The 16375-nt window shown below is 33.5% G+C and overlaps 1 protein-coding gene across 1 annotated transcript in view; it reads right to left on the bottom strand.

Moving 5' to 3' along the window:
• Positions 1 to 16375, bottom strand: part of LOC129235185 (diacylglycerol kinase eta-like) — a 303413-nt gene that overhangs the window by 55653 nt on the left and 231385 nt on the right. The window contains exons 15-17 of the mRNA XM_054868880.1: positions 12518 to 12685; positions 5619 to 5706; positions 4508 to 5017 (exon numbers count right to left, since the gene is read on the bottom strand). Coding sequence (XP_054724855.1) covers positions 4508 to 5017; positions 5619 to 5706; positions 12518 to 12685 — 766 coding nt within the window. The remainder of the gene's footprint in view (positions 1 to 4507; positions 5018 to 5618; positions 5707 to 12517; positions 12686 to 16375) is intronic.

Genomic DNA, 16375 nt, shown 5'->3' with positions numbered 1-16375 from the left:
GTTTACATTTGGTAAACATTGAGTGTCATTATACCACAGTTATGTTAGCCAAAAGTATGTTTCCAAACTGCAGCGGTATAAAAGGGATCTACTGTACTGTGTTTTGAATAAAATACGAGCTGTTTTTATTTAAAGTTTTAAAAAAAATAATGAAACTAGGAACAAATTTTGAGTAAAATACATTCATTCTATGCAATTTGAGCAGCAAGAATTGTTGTAACTTTAAACATGACAGAAATCGCTATCCAAACAATCTATATTCACCAAATTCTTATATTTCTTAAATGAAGGCCGCAACAATTTTCCTACACTAGGGATGCAACATGGTTGTAAAATATATATATATTGCATTACATACTTATTTCCATTATGCTGTCATGAATATAGGTCTTACTTATAAGGTCTATATTCATGATCTTAAAGTTTGACCTTTATTAAAGGTCAAACAAATCCCACTCGAGAGAAAAGAAGTTTTACTTTTCCTCCCCACAATGCTAATTACCAATTCTGAAAGTTTCAAGAAAACTGAATCATCTACTATTAGGGCCCCATTCACTTTGTCCCGTAAATTGTTTTTTAAAAAGGCTTTTAAGAAGTACATTTTGTGTAATAGGAAAGTGATTAAAACATTTAAAAGCTGATGTTATCCGGGAAAATATTTATGCTGCTTTCCACAGCTGATATTGTACAACAAAATTAAAAACCACACTCTGACAAAACTGAAGAATTTGTTTCTTCCAGTATTTTTACTTTATTTTAATCTACATCATACATGTATGCAGTTAGTCTTTAGTATGATTACATTATGTAGTGAAATTGAATCAATAACTGCTTTGTGTTTAGTCAATCTTCTTTTTTGATGACAAGAAGTTCTGTCTAGAACTAAACGAGCCTACTTTCCTATATACCCATACTACTTTCTAGTACCTGATCAATATTCTCAAAAATAGCTAAAATCGCAAATTTTTTCAAACATATTTTTTAAGTATTTTAAGCTGATTTCTAGGAATAAAATATTCATTACTTTTCAAAAAAACAACGGAACAAATAAAATAGCAGCACCTTTTAAACAAAGCAGCGAATACACTTCTTTCCATTAAAAAAATCTTTAACAGCTTTCAAAACGAAAAAATAATAATAAGTTCATTAAAATAAATACATCATATCAAAAGAAAAATTCGTTTCTTTTCCCCCCTGTTGCCAAAAAAATTTTTTTTAAATAAATTAATGCGCTTACCAAAATAAATAAAAACAATAAAATGTCAACTTAAAAAAAAATTTTTCATTGTCAAAAAAAAAAAAAAAATTTCATTGTCAAAAAAAAAAAAATCGTCTGCGCATATTTTTATGTAGAAACATAAATGACTTCGAGTCTATTCGCCGAAAACTGAATACCTAAATTAAAACTTTAGTGTGAAAATAAAAACAAGTCATATCAACAATAATTATTTCACAGTTAAATCCATAGCAGCGGAGTCGGAGTCAATCTCAATTTAAGATAAAAGAGTCGGAGTCGAATAACCAAGAATCGGAGTCAGTCATTTGTCCTCCATGTATAAATGTTCGCCAAAGTTACGAAGTCAGAGTCGAAGTCGGGGAGTCGGAGTCTGATTAATTGTCGGGCACAGGAGTCAAAGTCTGGTGCCCCTAAATTCTGGGAGTCGGAGTCTGGAGTTTGGCGTCAAGAGCTATTTCCAACAAAATTTGTTTGAAGTAAATCCGCCTTCAAGCACGGAATCTACATTGCCTTTCAGTTTCCCCGTAGGTGCTAATGTTAAGGGATTTGAACTGTTCAAAATTGAACGGAAAATTGTTCAAATCAAAAAGATAACTTATATACAAGTTTTTCATCAAAAGCTTTTTCCTACAAAGTTTGCTTGAAGCAAATTCGCCTCACAGTTCGGAATTGCCTTGAATTTCCCTGAAGGCGCTAATGTTAAGTTTTTTTGAACTGTTCAAAATTGACCAAAAAACGTTCAAATCAAAAAGTGAAATATGGGAATGAGGTGTACTCGCCGAGATCTTTCGAACAAAAAAAAGTTTGTTCGAATCGGACTATTCATTCAAAAGTGTTTAGGGGGGGGGGGGAGAGACAGACAGACCGACAGACATTTTCCCCCATCTCAATACCCTACTTTCCAATTTTTAATTTTTCAATATTTATTTAATTATTTTACTTATTTTTGATTTTTTTTTGTTTTTCGCGATATTTTTAAGATGCATTAAGCCTTCTTTCATGCTTTCTTCTTCTTTTTCTGACTTTAACTGGGAAAGTAGGCTAAAATAAGAGAAGGATAAAAGTTTAACACACATGTATAAGAATATATTAAAATAAAATAGAAATTTTTCGGGAATTTTTCCTATAAAAATGCTAAAGCACATTTGCTTCTGGGAAATATTCTTTATTTAATCCTTTTTACAACCCTTTACCCCATTTTATTGCATTCTTACTGATTTTCAAGCCATAGAGTCACTATCTGTAATAGTACAATAAAATATTATAATGAAACATTTTAAAAACAGGAAAAAAAGGGGGTGCATAAACTTTTTTGCCTCTCCTTGAATATGTCACTGTTGCTCTATAGAGTCTGACATTTGAGTAACTTGACTTTATCATATGAAAGATTTAAAAAAGAAAATGAAATGAATATAACAATAATAATCTGAATTCGGAAAACTTGAGTTCAAATTAATGTGTTTTGCAATCAGGAGTTAGGATAAGACCCTATAAGATATATTGGATTTTTTGTTTCTATAAATGGCTCCTGTCTCCTCGGAATGAACTCTATTCATACCCAACCCTCTCGACTTAACACAATTCTCTTTAGACAACAAGAAGTTCCATCCAGAACTAAACAAGCCTACTTTCTCGTATACCAAACAACTTTCTAGTATCTGACTAAAATTCTCAAAATTAGCAAAAAGCGCAAATTATTTATATGCCATATTTTTAACATTTTAAGCCTTTTTTTAGACATAAAATATGCTTTGCTTATCTAAAGATTTAGATGTGTAAAAAATAAATAAACAAATAAAGTAGAAGTACCTTTTAAACAAAGCAGCGGATACATTTATTCCATTAAAAAAAATCTTTAGCCTCTTCAAAAAGAAAAAACAAAAGAATTAATTTAATAAACTCATTGAAATAAATACATTGTATCAAAAAAAGTTCTTTCCCCTGTTGCCAAAAAATAATTTTAAAAATGGAGAAATGTAATTTCAAAAATAAATAAAAATAATAAAGTGTCAACTTAAAACTTCTCTACATACGCTAATGTTAAGGGATTTGAACCATTCAAAATTGAAGGGAAAATTGTTCAAATCAAAAAGTATTTTATATATATGTTTTCATCAAAAGTTTTTCCTACAAGTTTGTTTGAAGTAAATTCTTCTCTAAGTTTGGAATTGCCTTGAATTTCCCCGTAGGCGCTAATGTTAAGTTTTTTTGAACTGTTCAAAATAAAACAAAAAATATTTCAAATTAAAAAGTGAAATATAGGAATAAGGTGTCCTTGCCAAGATCTTTCAAACAAAAAAAATTGTTTGAATCGGACTATTCACTCAAAAGTTATTGGGGGGGAGACAGACAGACGGACATTTTCCCCCACATCAATACCCTACTTTCCAATTTTTTATTTTTCGATATTTATTTAATTATTTTTTTGAGCAATCACGATTGCTTATTGTTCTCACTTGATGGTCTTTGATGTTTGGTTCCTTTTTCAACCCCACTGTCCTCTGTGCAGGCGCAGTTCCGAGCACTGTCCCCCAGAATCCGCTTCTCCTGGTTGGTGGCGTCCATGTCCTACACACAAGCATGCTCATACACACACACGCCTTTACACACATACACATACGCACGCTCATACACACACATGTCTACGTGCATACACACACACACAACTAAATACACATAACCACCCAGGAATAGGGGCAGGCTTGGGGGGACAGGAGTCGTTTCTAGAAACAATAACTCCAACAAATAGGGTCTCGCAACTCGTGATTGCGAAAACATAATTTGAATTCAAATTGTTTTTTTTTATTATTATACTTTATACTGTATTCACATGGGCGCCCATATGGAGAGCAAGTGGGGGCTCAAGCTGCCTCCCCCTTAGAAATTAGAATTTCCCTGCTTTTAGCTTTTTTTATTTTTGACTTTTTTTGTTTTTCGCGATATTTTCGAGATGCATTAAGCCTTCTTTCATGCTTTTTTCTTCTTCCTCTCACTTTTACTGGGAAACTAGGCTAAAAACAGCTCAATAACCCTCCACGAGCATGTTTCTCCTACTCGGCCGTGGCGTGTGTGTGTAGCATATGAGCGGTACCACCCAGGAGGAGTGGAGGACCGTAGACAGAGGTACTGGTAGAGGCCCAGGACCAGAGGAGTGGTTAAGCACCTGCTGTGACTGGCGGTAATGGGCCCGGGTCCAAAAATCACAGGAACATCAACTGTAGTCAAGTGAGAGTTATAAGCAATTCTTTGATTGCTCAAAAACAAGCTTACTTTTTTTGGTCCCTGATAAACTACCAGCTCCTATTGTATCATCAGTCTCGCTATGGGGAAGAAAATGCGATATGTCAGTTGAGAGAGACTGTAATTCAGGACTTAAGCTGGCTTCAGGAGGAAATGATGAGAGAGATTCAGGCGTAGGCTTTTCTGAAATGGGTGATGAACAAGGCGAAATGGCAGGCGAAGCATTTGGATGAGGAGATGGACATGGTGAACTGTCTGCACTAGCACCACCTTCTATGGTAGGCAGAGTCACTTGCAAAGTGTCTTTTAGTGATGCACCAACACTTTGACCCATTGAAGAACCCCAAGGATTCCACAATGAATCAGGCCTGGAAGGTCGTTCTTCATCTAATATGACAGTTGGCGAAAGTTCAGGTACGCTTTGGGACTCAGATAGTTTCATGTGAGTTTCATCTGGAGATAAGGTCGCTGCATCTGAGATGGCAGATCCGAATCCATCGGGATTTCTATCACCAGTTTGTTCATTTTGCTCATCAACAGCTATGAAAAAAAAATATTAAAAAAAATTCAAATCATTAAAATTATTTTCAGTTTATGAAAGACAAATTTTTTTTTACGTAACATAAATTAAGTAACATTATTAAATCATATTCAGTTGTCGGATATTAAAAGAATTCTCATTGGCATTTCATAGGTTGAAAAGGCAAAGTTGGCCAAGGTCTCCAAATAAAAAATGGAACTAATTTTTCAGAAAAAGAAGAGGTAATTTCAGCTGCCCCAAAAAGAATTAAGAATGCATTTATTAAATGTCACTCAAAGTAAAATAAACTTGCTTTAAGTGAACAGTTTAAGAGTCCTCAACATCAATGAACAAATATTAAAAAGAAGACATTTTAAGAAACATCAATATAAAAGAAGATATAATTTAGAAGAATATCTTGATTATTAAAACTTCCACAATAATATTCACCAATGTACATGTTTTGTACATTAAAAATAAAGAGGAAAAAATAGAAATTGAAAAAGGAATATTTCTTTTTTTTCTTTTATCAAGGGAATATGACATTAAAATTTTTTAAACACATTACTTTTAAATCTAGAAAGTTTAAAAACTTTTTAGGAGTACAAAATGAATGGATACCTCTTTCTGTGTGTTCAATGATCTGCCTCACTGCTTTTTTTAAGCTATTAGCCCTGGACATAAGAGCTTCTCTTTGGATGAAAGTAGTCTAAAATTTAGAAACAGGAAAAGTAAATAAATAACTTGAACATATAACAAAATTAAAATGCAGATTTTCATAGTTCATACAGAAACAAACTTTATTTATAATGAAAATGACACATTTCAAAATTACATCAATCCTTTTATTGTATTAAATACATTCACAGAAGGAAAAGGACAATTTGTTGACACATAGTTGGCCCACAGTTTTTATGGAATGGGCAAATGTCCAGCTAAGAGGAGTCTATCTGAATGAGGGGGAAAAGTAAAAATTTGATGTGCGTGTTCCTCTCATTTGAATGTGACTCTGCTTAATTTAGAGGCTAACATACATCTGCAAAAGCTGACATCCCAGAAAACTTATAGATGCGTCCATTTCTGCCTGCAAACCGGATGTTTGCCTTTCCATCTAATTGGTGGTCAGACTGTAATTTGGGCACAAGGACTTTTAAACTGTATAAATCTATTATGGAGAAGAAAGACTCCAGTATAATACATTGGAAAACTTTTTTTGGGTACAAGGGCCTTAATACTGAATAGCCCAACTAGGCCATGGCATAGGCCCCCAATATTTAGGGGTCCTCAAATGGCTAAAATTACTTCAGTTGATGGCTAAAATTGTTTCAACCAATTGCTAAAGTTATCCAGAGCCCGACAAAATTGGACAAGATCCAAAAGGTTGGGACTTGAAGAAAATCAAGCACAACTAGTGGATTGGAAAAATATCCTTCTTTGTGATGCCTAAATAAACAATAATGTGCTCAGAAGTCTAATGATCTGATCACTTGGCAGAGATGATGAAGATTTTTATGCCCTTAGTGAAAAAACGACTCTCCATGTCAACATGAGTACATGACCAATAGTAAGCTGAGAAAAAGCTGTCGGTAAGTCTACATGACAAGCAAGGATTAGGATACCGAAAATTACACAAGAAAAAGTAAAAACTGTCAGCACAACAAAACCTGGGGAAGCTGGTGGGACTTATTACCGTCAAAAATAATAATTGATAATTATTTTCCAATAGAAAGCATTCAAGGTTGAGATGAATTCCCTAAAAAGTGCACTGCTTTTTATTAGAAGACAGGATTATAGCATAAAATAATACAATCAAAATAACTGCAAAAAAAAAAAGATAATTACTTGTAATTTTTTGTAAAAAAATCTTTTCCATTCTACACATATCGTCATCTAAAAGAAACAGTAAGATATCTTAGTGTTATTTCTGGGAATAGATATCTTACTGTTGCTCTGACGCGAAGACATTTGGAAAACACATTTTAAAAACTGAAAGTGTAACAGGGTTCGTACTCAATTTCAGAAATAAAATGAAGGAGTTTTGGAGGAGTTTTGAAGGAGTAAAATGAGATTTTGAAGGAGTACTAACGGGCTGTCCTTAAACGATGTCACAATTTTTTTCAACATATTTGACCCCTTCACCCTTTTTCAAAAAGTGTCATATGTCATTTTTTATAAACATATTCAGGGCCGATCTTAGCAGGTGTGCATAGTGTGAGCCGCACAAGGGCGGCCGAAGCAAGGGGCGGCCGCAAGCCGCATCATATAGTTCTTATAATCAAGCAAAATTCCTTAAGAAATTCTCACAAGATAACTTATAATAAGTAGAATAAATATGCTGATTTTTAAATGTTCAATTGTCAAAATGTATGTCGATTTAACGACAGCATAGCATAGTTTAAGAAAAATAGAATGTTAGGGAACATTGTGTTAGTTCATTGTCCATTAATATCTACTCTTAACACACATGCTTCATTTGGTTGCAAAGTTTGACAGAACCGGTAATCAGGCATGGATACAGGGGAGGGGAAAGGCCCCCTTCTGATGCATGAAATGATGTCGTCTAAAAGGAGTACCGAGGGCGGCCACTAATGTTTACCCTTCCCCCCCCCAAGTTTTTATAGACCTAAACAATGAAGACATATTTTATTTATTAAAAAAAAGCTATACTGATTAGATACTCTCGCAAGCATTTCAAACAACAAACTATGTAATAAACTCTGTGTTTAACAATCGTGGATGCGTGGAGAGAAAGTGGAAAATTGCGACTCCCTTGAGAGTAACATATGAGCCGCTCAGAAACCAATGCGGTTAAGTCCATTTTTTGATATTTTCTGATTTTTGGAAATTTTGATGAAATAAATAATAATCTTCTTAGTTATTAAAGGATTTACTAGTTGGTTACTTTTTTCTAGGTTAGACAGCCCTTTTTTAATGGCTTCCGAAACTATTGTATAATAATTTCAGAAGCCATTGTGAATAAAAGTCCACCTTTTATCAATATTTTTTTACATAAACTTTGAAATTAAAATTAAATTATTCTTCTTCTTTCGATATTTGTTGGCAATACTGAAAAACAAGAAATTCATAGTAACTGTAACCGTTACCTTCTAATTAGAATTGTTTGAGTTCTATGCATGTGTGTCAGAACACAAAAATATTATGTTGAAGTGTTTGCGAGAATTATTGTGTCATCAAAAACATCAAATAAATTTTCTTTAATAACTGTAAAACCTCGGACTTTGTAAAATAATAAAAAAGATTTATTGTAAGGGTATAAAAACTAAAAATGTCAATGGAAATAGAATATAGTGAAAGTGATGCGATATTTCATTCTAATTCAAGGAGAGTTAATCGTATTGATTTCGATACATTGTCAGATAACGAATGTATAGAAAATATTCAAAATAACGGAAAAGTTGGTAGAAAACGCAGCAGGAATCCTGCGAAATTGTGAGAAACAAAAAAGATACAAGGTAAACAATATCAAAATAGAAATAAAAGAATAATTGCTGTAAAGAAATTTGATAATAAACCTTGTAACTGTTTACGACATTGTAATCGCAAGATGACCTTTTATCAAAGAAAACAGCTGACGAAAATTTTTTACAAGCTTAATGATCATCATAAGCAAAATTTTTTTTTAAGTGAGTTAATTAGAGTTCATGTTATCAAAAGAAAACGACCCAGGAATAACACCAAAGGACCAAGATCTCAGTTTTTTGAATATTTTATTAGGCTTAACTCCCAAGATGTTGGTGTTTGCAAAAAATATTTTAGTTCAAACAGAATTTTGACGAGGATGATACCTTTCATGTAATTGATATTAAAAAAAAAAAAAAAATACAAAAATAGGTTGGCCAGTAAATTTTAAAAATATAACTCAACCTATATTATATCCTAATGGCAGAACATTTTCAAAAGAAACAAAAAAAGGAAAAATCACCAGGACTTCCTGATTCTGTAATCAAAGCGGTCAAATCAACTTACATGGAACTTTGCGATAGAAAGTTGCTAGAAAAATGCTTGCATGGAAAGACGCAGAACAACAACGAGAGCTTCAACAACATTTTATGGACTATTTTACCGAAAGAAACTTTTGTTCAGCAGAAAACTTAATTTTAGGTGCTAAATTGCTGCAATTTTATTTAACTCTGGATTTTTAGGACTTAAACCTGTATTTGAGCATTTAGGCATAACAATTGATGCACTGACACTAACTGACTATATGGGAATTGACAATGAGCGGATTAAAAAATCCAAACGACAGTCATTAACATCCACAAAACTCTCAAGAAAAAATTGAAAGCTAAGAAAAAAGCAAAATTAGTGAAAAATGAAGCTAAAGAGGGTTTGACCTATAAATATGGTGAATTTTAATGAAGTAGAATGGGTAGAATTTTTCCAATGTTGTATTAAAATCTTTAGACGTGTTTTCTGAGAATCTGTGTTTTGCGCTATTGTGCATTGCAATAAACATCACTACCAAAAATCTATTTGGGATTTGTTATTGAAATTTTAAGAAAATGTTTTATTCAACCCTTTCTATATAATGAACTAAAATCTAATCTCTATAAATGTATTTACTATTTTTTTTGCATTTGTTTTATGTGAAAAATATAAGTTTTGCTTTTTAAGTTAAGTTTTGGCACAAAATTTAGTGTTTTCAAAAAGTTTTTGAGATATTGCAAATCTTTTAGCTTATTACATAGATAAAGATGTTATTGATGTGCTGTATAAATGTTTTTGAAATGTATTGAATAGAAATTTAAGTAGAAGGTTTGCCATAACTGCAATTTTTTACTATAATTTTACTAAAAAATGCCAATATTTTCAAACTTAATGAAAAGTTTGCCAAAACAACACTTAAATCATCAGTTTTGTGTCCCATTTTAACTAAAAACATGATTCTTTAGTTTGAAATTCATATTTTGGATGAAAAGTGCTCCGAAGGTAGTCACATACCTTGGACCCAATTAAGTCTCTGATTCACCTATTCCACAATAACTTAATCAAACATAGCCTAAAAATGTTGGCTCCAAAATCCAAAACGTGTTTCCAGACGACAGCCCTTCCTATCATCAAACGTCATATAAAATTGCTTTGGCATTTTTTGAAATTTTTGCAGTGGAGGACCCCGAAATCCATTCGCAAACATTACTACCAAAGACAGTCTCAATTAGCGTCTTTCGAGAAACCCCTAATTCCACCCCCTCTCACTTAACATATTGAAAATCAAACTAAAATTGAGTTTTTCAAACATCAGTTTCAAGAACTTTTGGGGAAAGACCCCGAATCCCCCTTTTCTCCAACGCAATCACTACACCTGAAAATTTCGTTTTTAGACGGTTCCGTGGAGCCACAGCTTCCTGCCAAAACTAGCCTGAAATTGACTTCAGTTTCAAAAACATAGTTCGTGAGGGCACACTGAACCCCCGCCCGCTCTTTGTCCCATCGTTATCAAACAATGCTTAAAATACGATTTTGGGACTTATATTTCTAAAGAATTCCGAAGGAGAACTGCCAGGCTTATGTAACTTTTTACGGAGCTAGGGCATATCCATCAATCGTCGAGGTGAGGTGGACAAAAGTCTATAGTTATATTTTTCAGATATTAATGTTGAAAAACATCCGAAAGATCCGTAGAAGCTTCCCAATTCTGTTAACGTCACCAAAGATAACATAAAATTGCGATTTTAGAAATATCCGCTTAAGAGCTCCAAAATCTTCCTTCCCAAAAATAGCCTATAATGGATTTCAGTTCCGAAAAATATTTTGGTTCGGAATATTTTCACGTTTCCCCTATTGTTTTCAAATCTAGCCAAAAACAGGTTTTTAAAAAAATAGTGCCGAGAAATTACCGTAGGATAGCCACCAGATCCCCTACCGTCATCAAAGACGGCCTAAATTTGCGTTTTAAACTTATATTTCGGAATCTTTCAATGGAAGAGGATTGAATCTCCCTCCCTCTTGCAACGTCAACAAAGGTAACCCAAAATTGCGAGTTTAAAATTTCAGTTTCAGAGATTTTTCGGGAAGAACGCCGATCCTTCCTAAGCTACGGTCTTAAAAAATAGCTTCAAATTGATTTCAATTTTGAAAGAATTTTAGGAAAGAGCTGCAACACTACTTTCACCTAAAGTCTCGAAAAAGTTCCTAAAATTGCGATATTTGACGTCCAGTTCGAAAATTTCTCCATGCACCTTGAATATACTTGACTCTTTTGTCCTTGCAACCAAACACAACTAAAGATTAACTAAAGATATTTTTCATACACCAGTTTCGATAATTTTCTTGGAGCAATCCTCCTCCCCTGAACCCCTGACACCTCCCCCCATGCTTCCCCTTCCTCCGTCCCTTTTCTGATGTCACCGAAGAAAGACTATAAGATGTGAAAAGTAACAACATATAAAAAGCACAAATTCACAGATGGTAATCTGCGAATTTGTGCTTTTTATACGTTGTTACTTTTCGTTTCTTTACAACAGCAGAAAGGTATTTTATCCTACTATAAAATGCGTTTTTACGACTAGTAAATTTTGGTATCTATTACTTTCTTCAAAGATATAAATTGTACGTAAGGAGTTTCTTACTATAAAAATTTCTTCCTTTTTATAAGATCATTCTTCTGTCCCCCCCCTCCCCCACTTTTTTTAAATTCGAACTTGGCATATAAATTTAAAGAAAGATTTATATAGACGTTAAAGATTAGTCAAAATATGCAAATTACTCTTGAGGGGCGGCACATTAGGTCTTTGCACACGGGCGGCCGACACCCTAGGATCGGCCCTGAACATATTGTTATAATAACGGTGTGATGTCCCTTTTTGCCACTCTCTCTCTTCCCCTTGTTACAATTTCATCAACCTGTCCTCCCCTCAAGGCAAGACATCACTTTTGGATGACCCTTTTTACAATATCATAACTACGATTTACTAAACAATTATTTTTTTTAACACAATCACTTAACATTGTACACCTACTCAAGTATTTTTAAATAGTTAAAAAATAATTAGACAAAATGACTTTCTTTGTCTTTTGCTGCTGAGAGTGTGGTGGAAGAAAAAGCAATTATCATAAAACTTGAAAAAATAGCAAAGCACCATTTAAGCATGTTTTACTTCACCTATGAAATGTCTTAGTCATCTAATAATGTTTCACCTACAACTTTTATGACTTCTATGATCAATTTGTAAATCACATCTTTATGAAAAATATATGAAATTACTGCATTGAAATTGCCTTTATGCCTTTGCCCTTGTGGCGAGGTTAAGTTATCGAGTGAAGTGTTTTAAGTGACTGTCATAAAGGAAGATTATGCAGCCTTGAACTAAAAAAGAAGGAGTTTTGAAGGAGTTAAAATCAAAATGAAGGAGTTTGAAGGGCCCTTCAAAAAATTTTCCTAAATGAAGGAGTATTGGAGGAGTTTTGAAGGAGCGTACGAACCCTGTGTAAGTGGAAAAGGTACTCTTTAAAAACCAACAAAATATGTTTTGAATAATAATTATCAGTTAAAAAAAGACCTTTTTTGGCCGGTCAGATGGTAATTCACTTTCTGAAACTACTGAATCAGGTGTTTCAACTGTTATCCCTTCTTTTTCTAATTTTTTCTCTAGTAGTTCATAGGACGCTGAAGACTCCTCCTTCAAGGCAAGTAATAACTTCTCCAATTTTTCATTCAGTACTTCACACTAGAAAGAGGGAAATAAGTAATTCATAAAATTAAATATGTTTCAATACTTTAAGATCTGAAATCATACTATCACAACTATTAATAGAATAAAACAAATTGAAACACATAATTCTATATTTTTGTTGCGCTACCTATCCCTGTTTAAATTCTTAATAAACCAGAATTGCAAAAAATAAATAATCTTTTTTCTTTCTTTTATGTTTTAAAAGCTTCATTCAATACTGTTGTCTGATTACAAACTGTAAGAAATCCCTCATTCATGTTGATGAAATCTTAAGCAATGCATTCACAATATAACATTTGTAATTTTCAATGAACCTTTGTAAAAGTACAGTAAAACCAAATTTAACAGGCACCCCTCAAATGCAGACACCCCTCTTACGCGGACAATTTTTAATTCCCCGGTTCCTAGACAATTGTCATTATTAAACCCCTGTCCTGCAAACACCCCCCTATTGCGAACAAAATATTTGTCCTGTTAGTGTCCGCATTAGAGAGTTTTTACTGTATTGGTATTATATAGTAGCAAACCAGAGCGTTAAGTCTGCACTAATAATGTAAATCATCACATACTAGGAATAAAAACTTCATCAAGCCATAAGTTCATACAACAATAATGTTGTGATGGAATAATTCAGTTACTCTAATGTAGGACATTGCCTTCATACAGGGGTAGTGTCCTACTTTTTATTTTACTTATTTTTTAATAAAGAAGTTGTTTTTTTTTTTAGCTCCTACCAAAATTCAACCGGATGTTATTAAAAATAGCCCCTACATTTGCATCATGAAAACACAACTTGGTTATCTTATGGCTAAAAGCTAAACTCTAGACAGTGGAAGAGAAAAGCAGTCATTACAGTAGAAGATCGTTATAACGCACACCTTGGGACCAGAGCTTTTGCATTATACAGATCATTTCACAAATTTTGAAACTAATATTCAAAAAATATCTATATATTAGCACTTCAGAATGAGTTTCATCTGCAATGAGTATTAAAGCATCTGTTACAATTAGTTGTTCGCAAATAAATATGTTTCACAATCAAAAGACAGTGCATTATCCTGCACTTCTGCTAGCTTCATGGTTTGCATAACAGCTGCATTTTCAAGAGCCATCTGGTATTTTCTATTTACTGTAAGTACTAATTTTCCCTTAAAAGCTTTGAATTAAGATGGAAAGATGAGAAACTGTTTCAAAATTTGATTTTCCTTACAATTTTAGTGCTTGCAAAGCAAAACAGAGGGATTTTTTAAACTTCAAAACCTATTGTTTACTTCTGAAAAGTTGTGCATTTTATAGAGAATTGTGTTACATAGGTCGGCGTTATAACGGTCTTCTACTGTATTAAAGATGTGACTGCTCCAACTGAAAATGACAGAATTTACTACAACCAATATAATGTTTTCAGTTTCACAAAAGAAAAAAAAAGCAACTCCTCAACTAGGAAAATCTTTCAAAAGAGAATTAAATAGCATAACAATTGAAAAGTCAAAAATACCAGCAAAAGGCTTTGGACACAAAACCAAACAGGTAAAGCTAGGAAACAATTTTATTAATTCCTGCTTTTTATAACTTCTTGAATGTAAGTGACAAAAAGGGTTTGAAAAAAAAAAAGAGCAATAAAATTTCCAAAATAATAAACTTAGAGCATACAATATTCAAGACAAATAAAGCCTGTAGTTAGAGCAACAAAAACAAGAAACAGTGAAATAAAGAGGGAGTAAAACCTGAGAGAGAAAAGATTCAATTTAAAAATCACAATACCGCACTCTAAAAAATCATCCTTCACTGTTGTTAGAAGAAATTGACGAGAAAACCCAACATGATGGTAACAAAGATAATGAAATATGTAAGATTTGTGCATTGTGACGAGTACAGTAACAATGAGTTTTGATACAGCTACATTATGTATTCAAAGTGAACTCATTCTGAATGAAGCATTTGTGATTTGAAAGCAATTGTTGGGCAACGAGAGAATGCTTGTACCTTTTATAATTTGTAATAAATATACTCTTATACATAGTTTACATGTTAATCTAGTTAATGAATAGAATTATCATAACTACAGATTAACTCTATAGTCCAGTAACTTAGTACATTGTAAGTTGCATCAAATGGGGGTAGTAGGTTTCATGTTTTTTTTTTTCTTGTATAAGATGTGACCAAGATGCAAAATCCAAGTTTTCGACCTTGGCAACCTCCCAAAATACTTTTGAAAATCGCCAAAACTGCGGAATTTTTGTACTGTTTACGGATTTTCCCGATTTAGACAATGGAGGAGCACGTTTTTAATAAACATCATTATTTACACATTTAAACTAGATTAAATTTGCTACAATTTGACACCAGAATGGGATTGTTAGCCCTAATATTTTTCGAGATAGTTTTTCAAAGTTTCGTAAATTCTCCAAGCTTGGAAATTTCAATTTTCAATCATTTTCCTTTATTCATCATACATGCAGCTGATACAAAAAAGCTGTGCGACTGGTTTTTTAAGTATCCTCTATTTCCTGAATTGGATCTTATCATGTCCTTAAACAGTGGACTTGTAGGAGGGAAAAGAATCAACTGTTACATGGCCAGGGATATTGGGAAGAAAGCAATGTTGAAGATTGTAGGGGGAAATTTCCAAGACGTCAAATTTGGAAGTAAATCAGAAGTTGTGTCTCTTTCCTCTACTGTTTGTACTATTACTGCTGGCAGTAGAGAAGTGACTATCGACCCATTTACGCTGTTTCACAGGATACGCGTTTTGAAGCAGTCTGACGAAGAATTGAAGAACTTCTGCACATTTACCATTCCCGATGTCTCTATTCATTCAAGAGAGAACAAGGAAGGGCAATAAGTCCTTTTTCTATGCAGCTTTCCAACCAGTCAATATTGATGAGTCACAAGGGAAAACTAAATTTAATGTTGTATATGCTGTTCATCTCCTTCACAAAGTGATGTGGCCCAAGCAACCCACGTTTGAGTTGATAGCTACCCGATGTTTAAAATATCTCGAGGCCCAGTACGGTCAGAACAAAGGTGTGGTGTACAATGGTTACAGAACAGAACCTGGTCAAACAAGCACAAAGAGCTCTAACCGCAATCGCCGAGCTCAAACACATTGTTCTCCGAAGGTTACATTTGGAAAACAACTACTCCTAATGTTTCCCAAAAATTTTTTTATCTAATAACAAAAATAAATTGAGATTCATCTGACTGCTGAAGGAGAAATTTGAAGCCAAAACATTGAGATTTTTCAGGCAGAAGATGATGCGCCCAGGATAATAATAACTCCAGCTATAAGAAAGGCCTCTCATTTTTAGATCGTGGTTATTGCAGGAGAAGACATAGACTTGTTGGTAATCCTTACTGTTCTCAAAGGTCCCAAACAGGGTACCATAAACTTTAAGAAGTGTTGAAATGGCAAAAAGGCAGATGTGTTCTACTCAACCACCACAACAACAGCAGGCAATCAGCTCGTCCCTTTCATTCATGCTTTCAGTGCTTTGGTTCCACCTTGTGTTGCTTTGGCCAAGGGAAACTCAAGTTGATTGAAATACGGCAGAGGCATGAAAAGCTTAAAGGGAAAGCTGCAGTTTTCTAATCCAGCTACAACATCTGACCAAGTAGTTGAAGCCGGGGAGAAAATTATCTTTGAGCTGTATGGTAAAGAAAGGTCCAGTCAAACCCTCAACGACC

This window comes from Uloborus diversus, chromosome 2 (genome assembly GCF_026930045.1).
Source record: "Uloborus diversus isolate 005 chromosome 2, Udiv.v.3.1, whole genome shotgun sequence".
NCBI classification, from domain to species: Eukaryota; Metazoa; Arthropoda; class Arachnida; order Araneae; family Uloboridae; genus Uloborus; species Uloborus diversus.
This window is presented reverse-complemented; position numbering and strand designations above follow the sequence as displayed.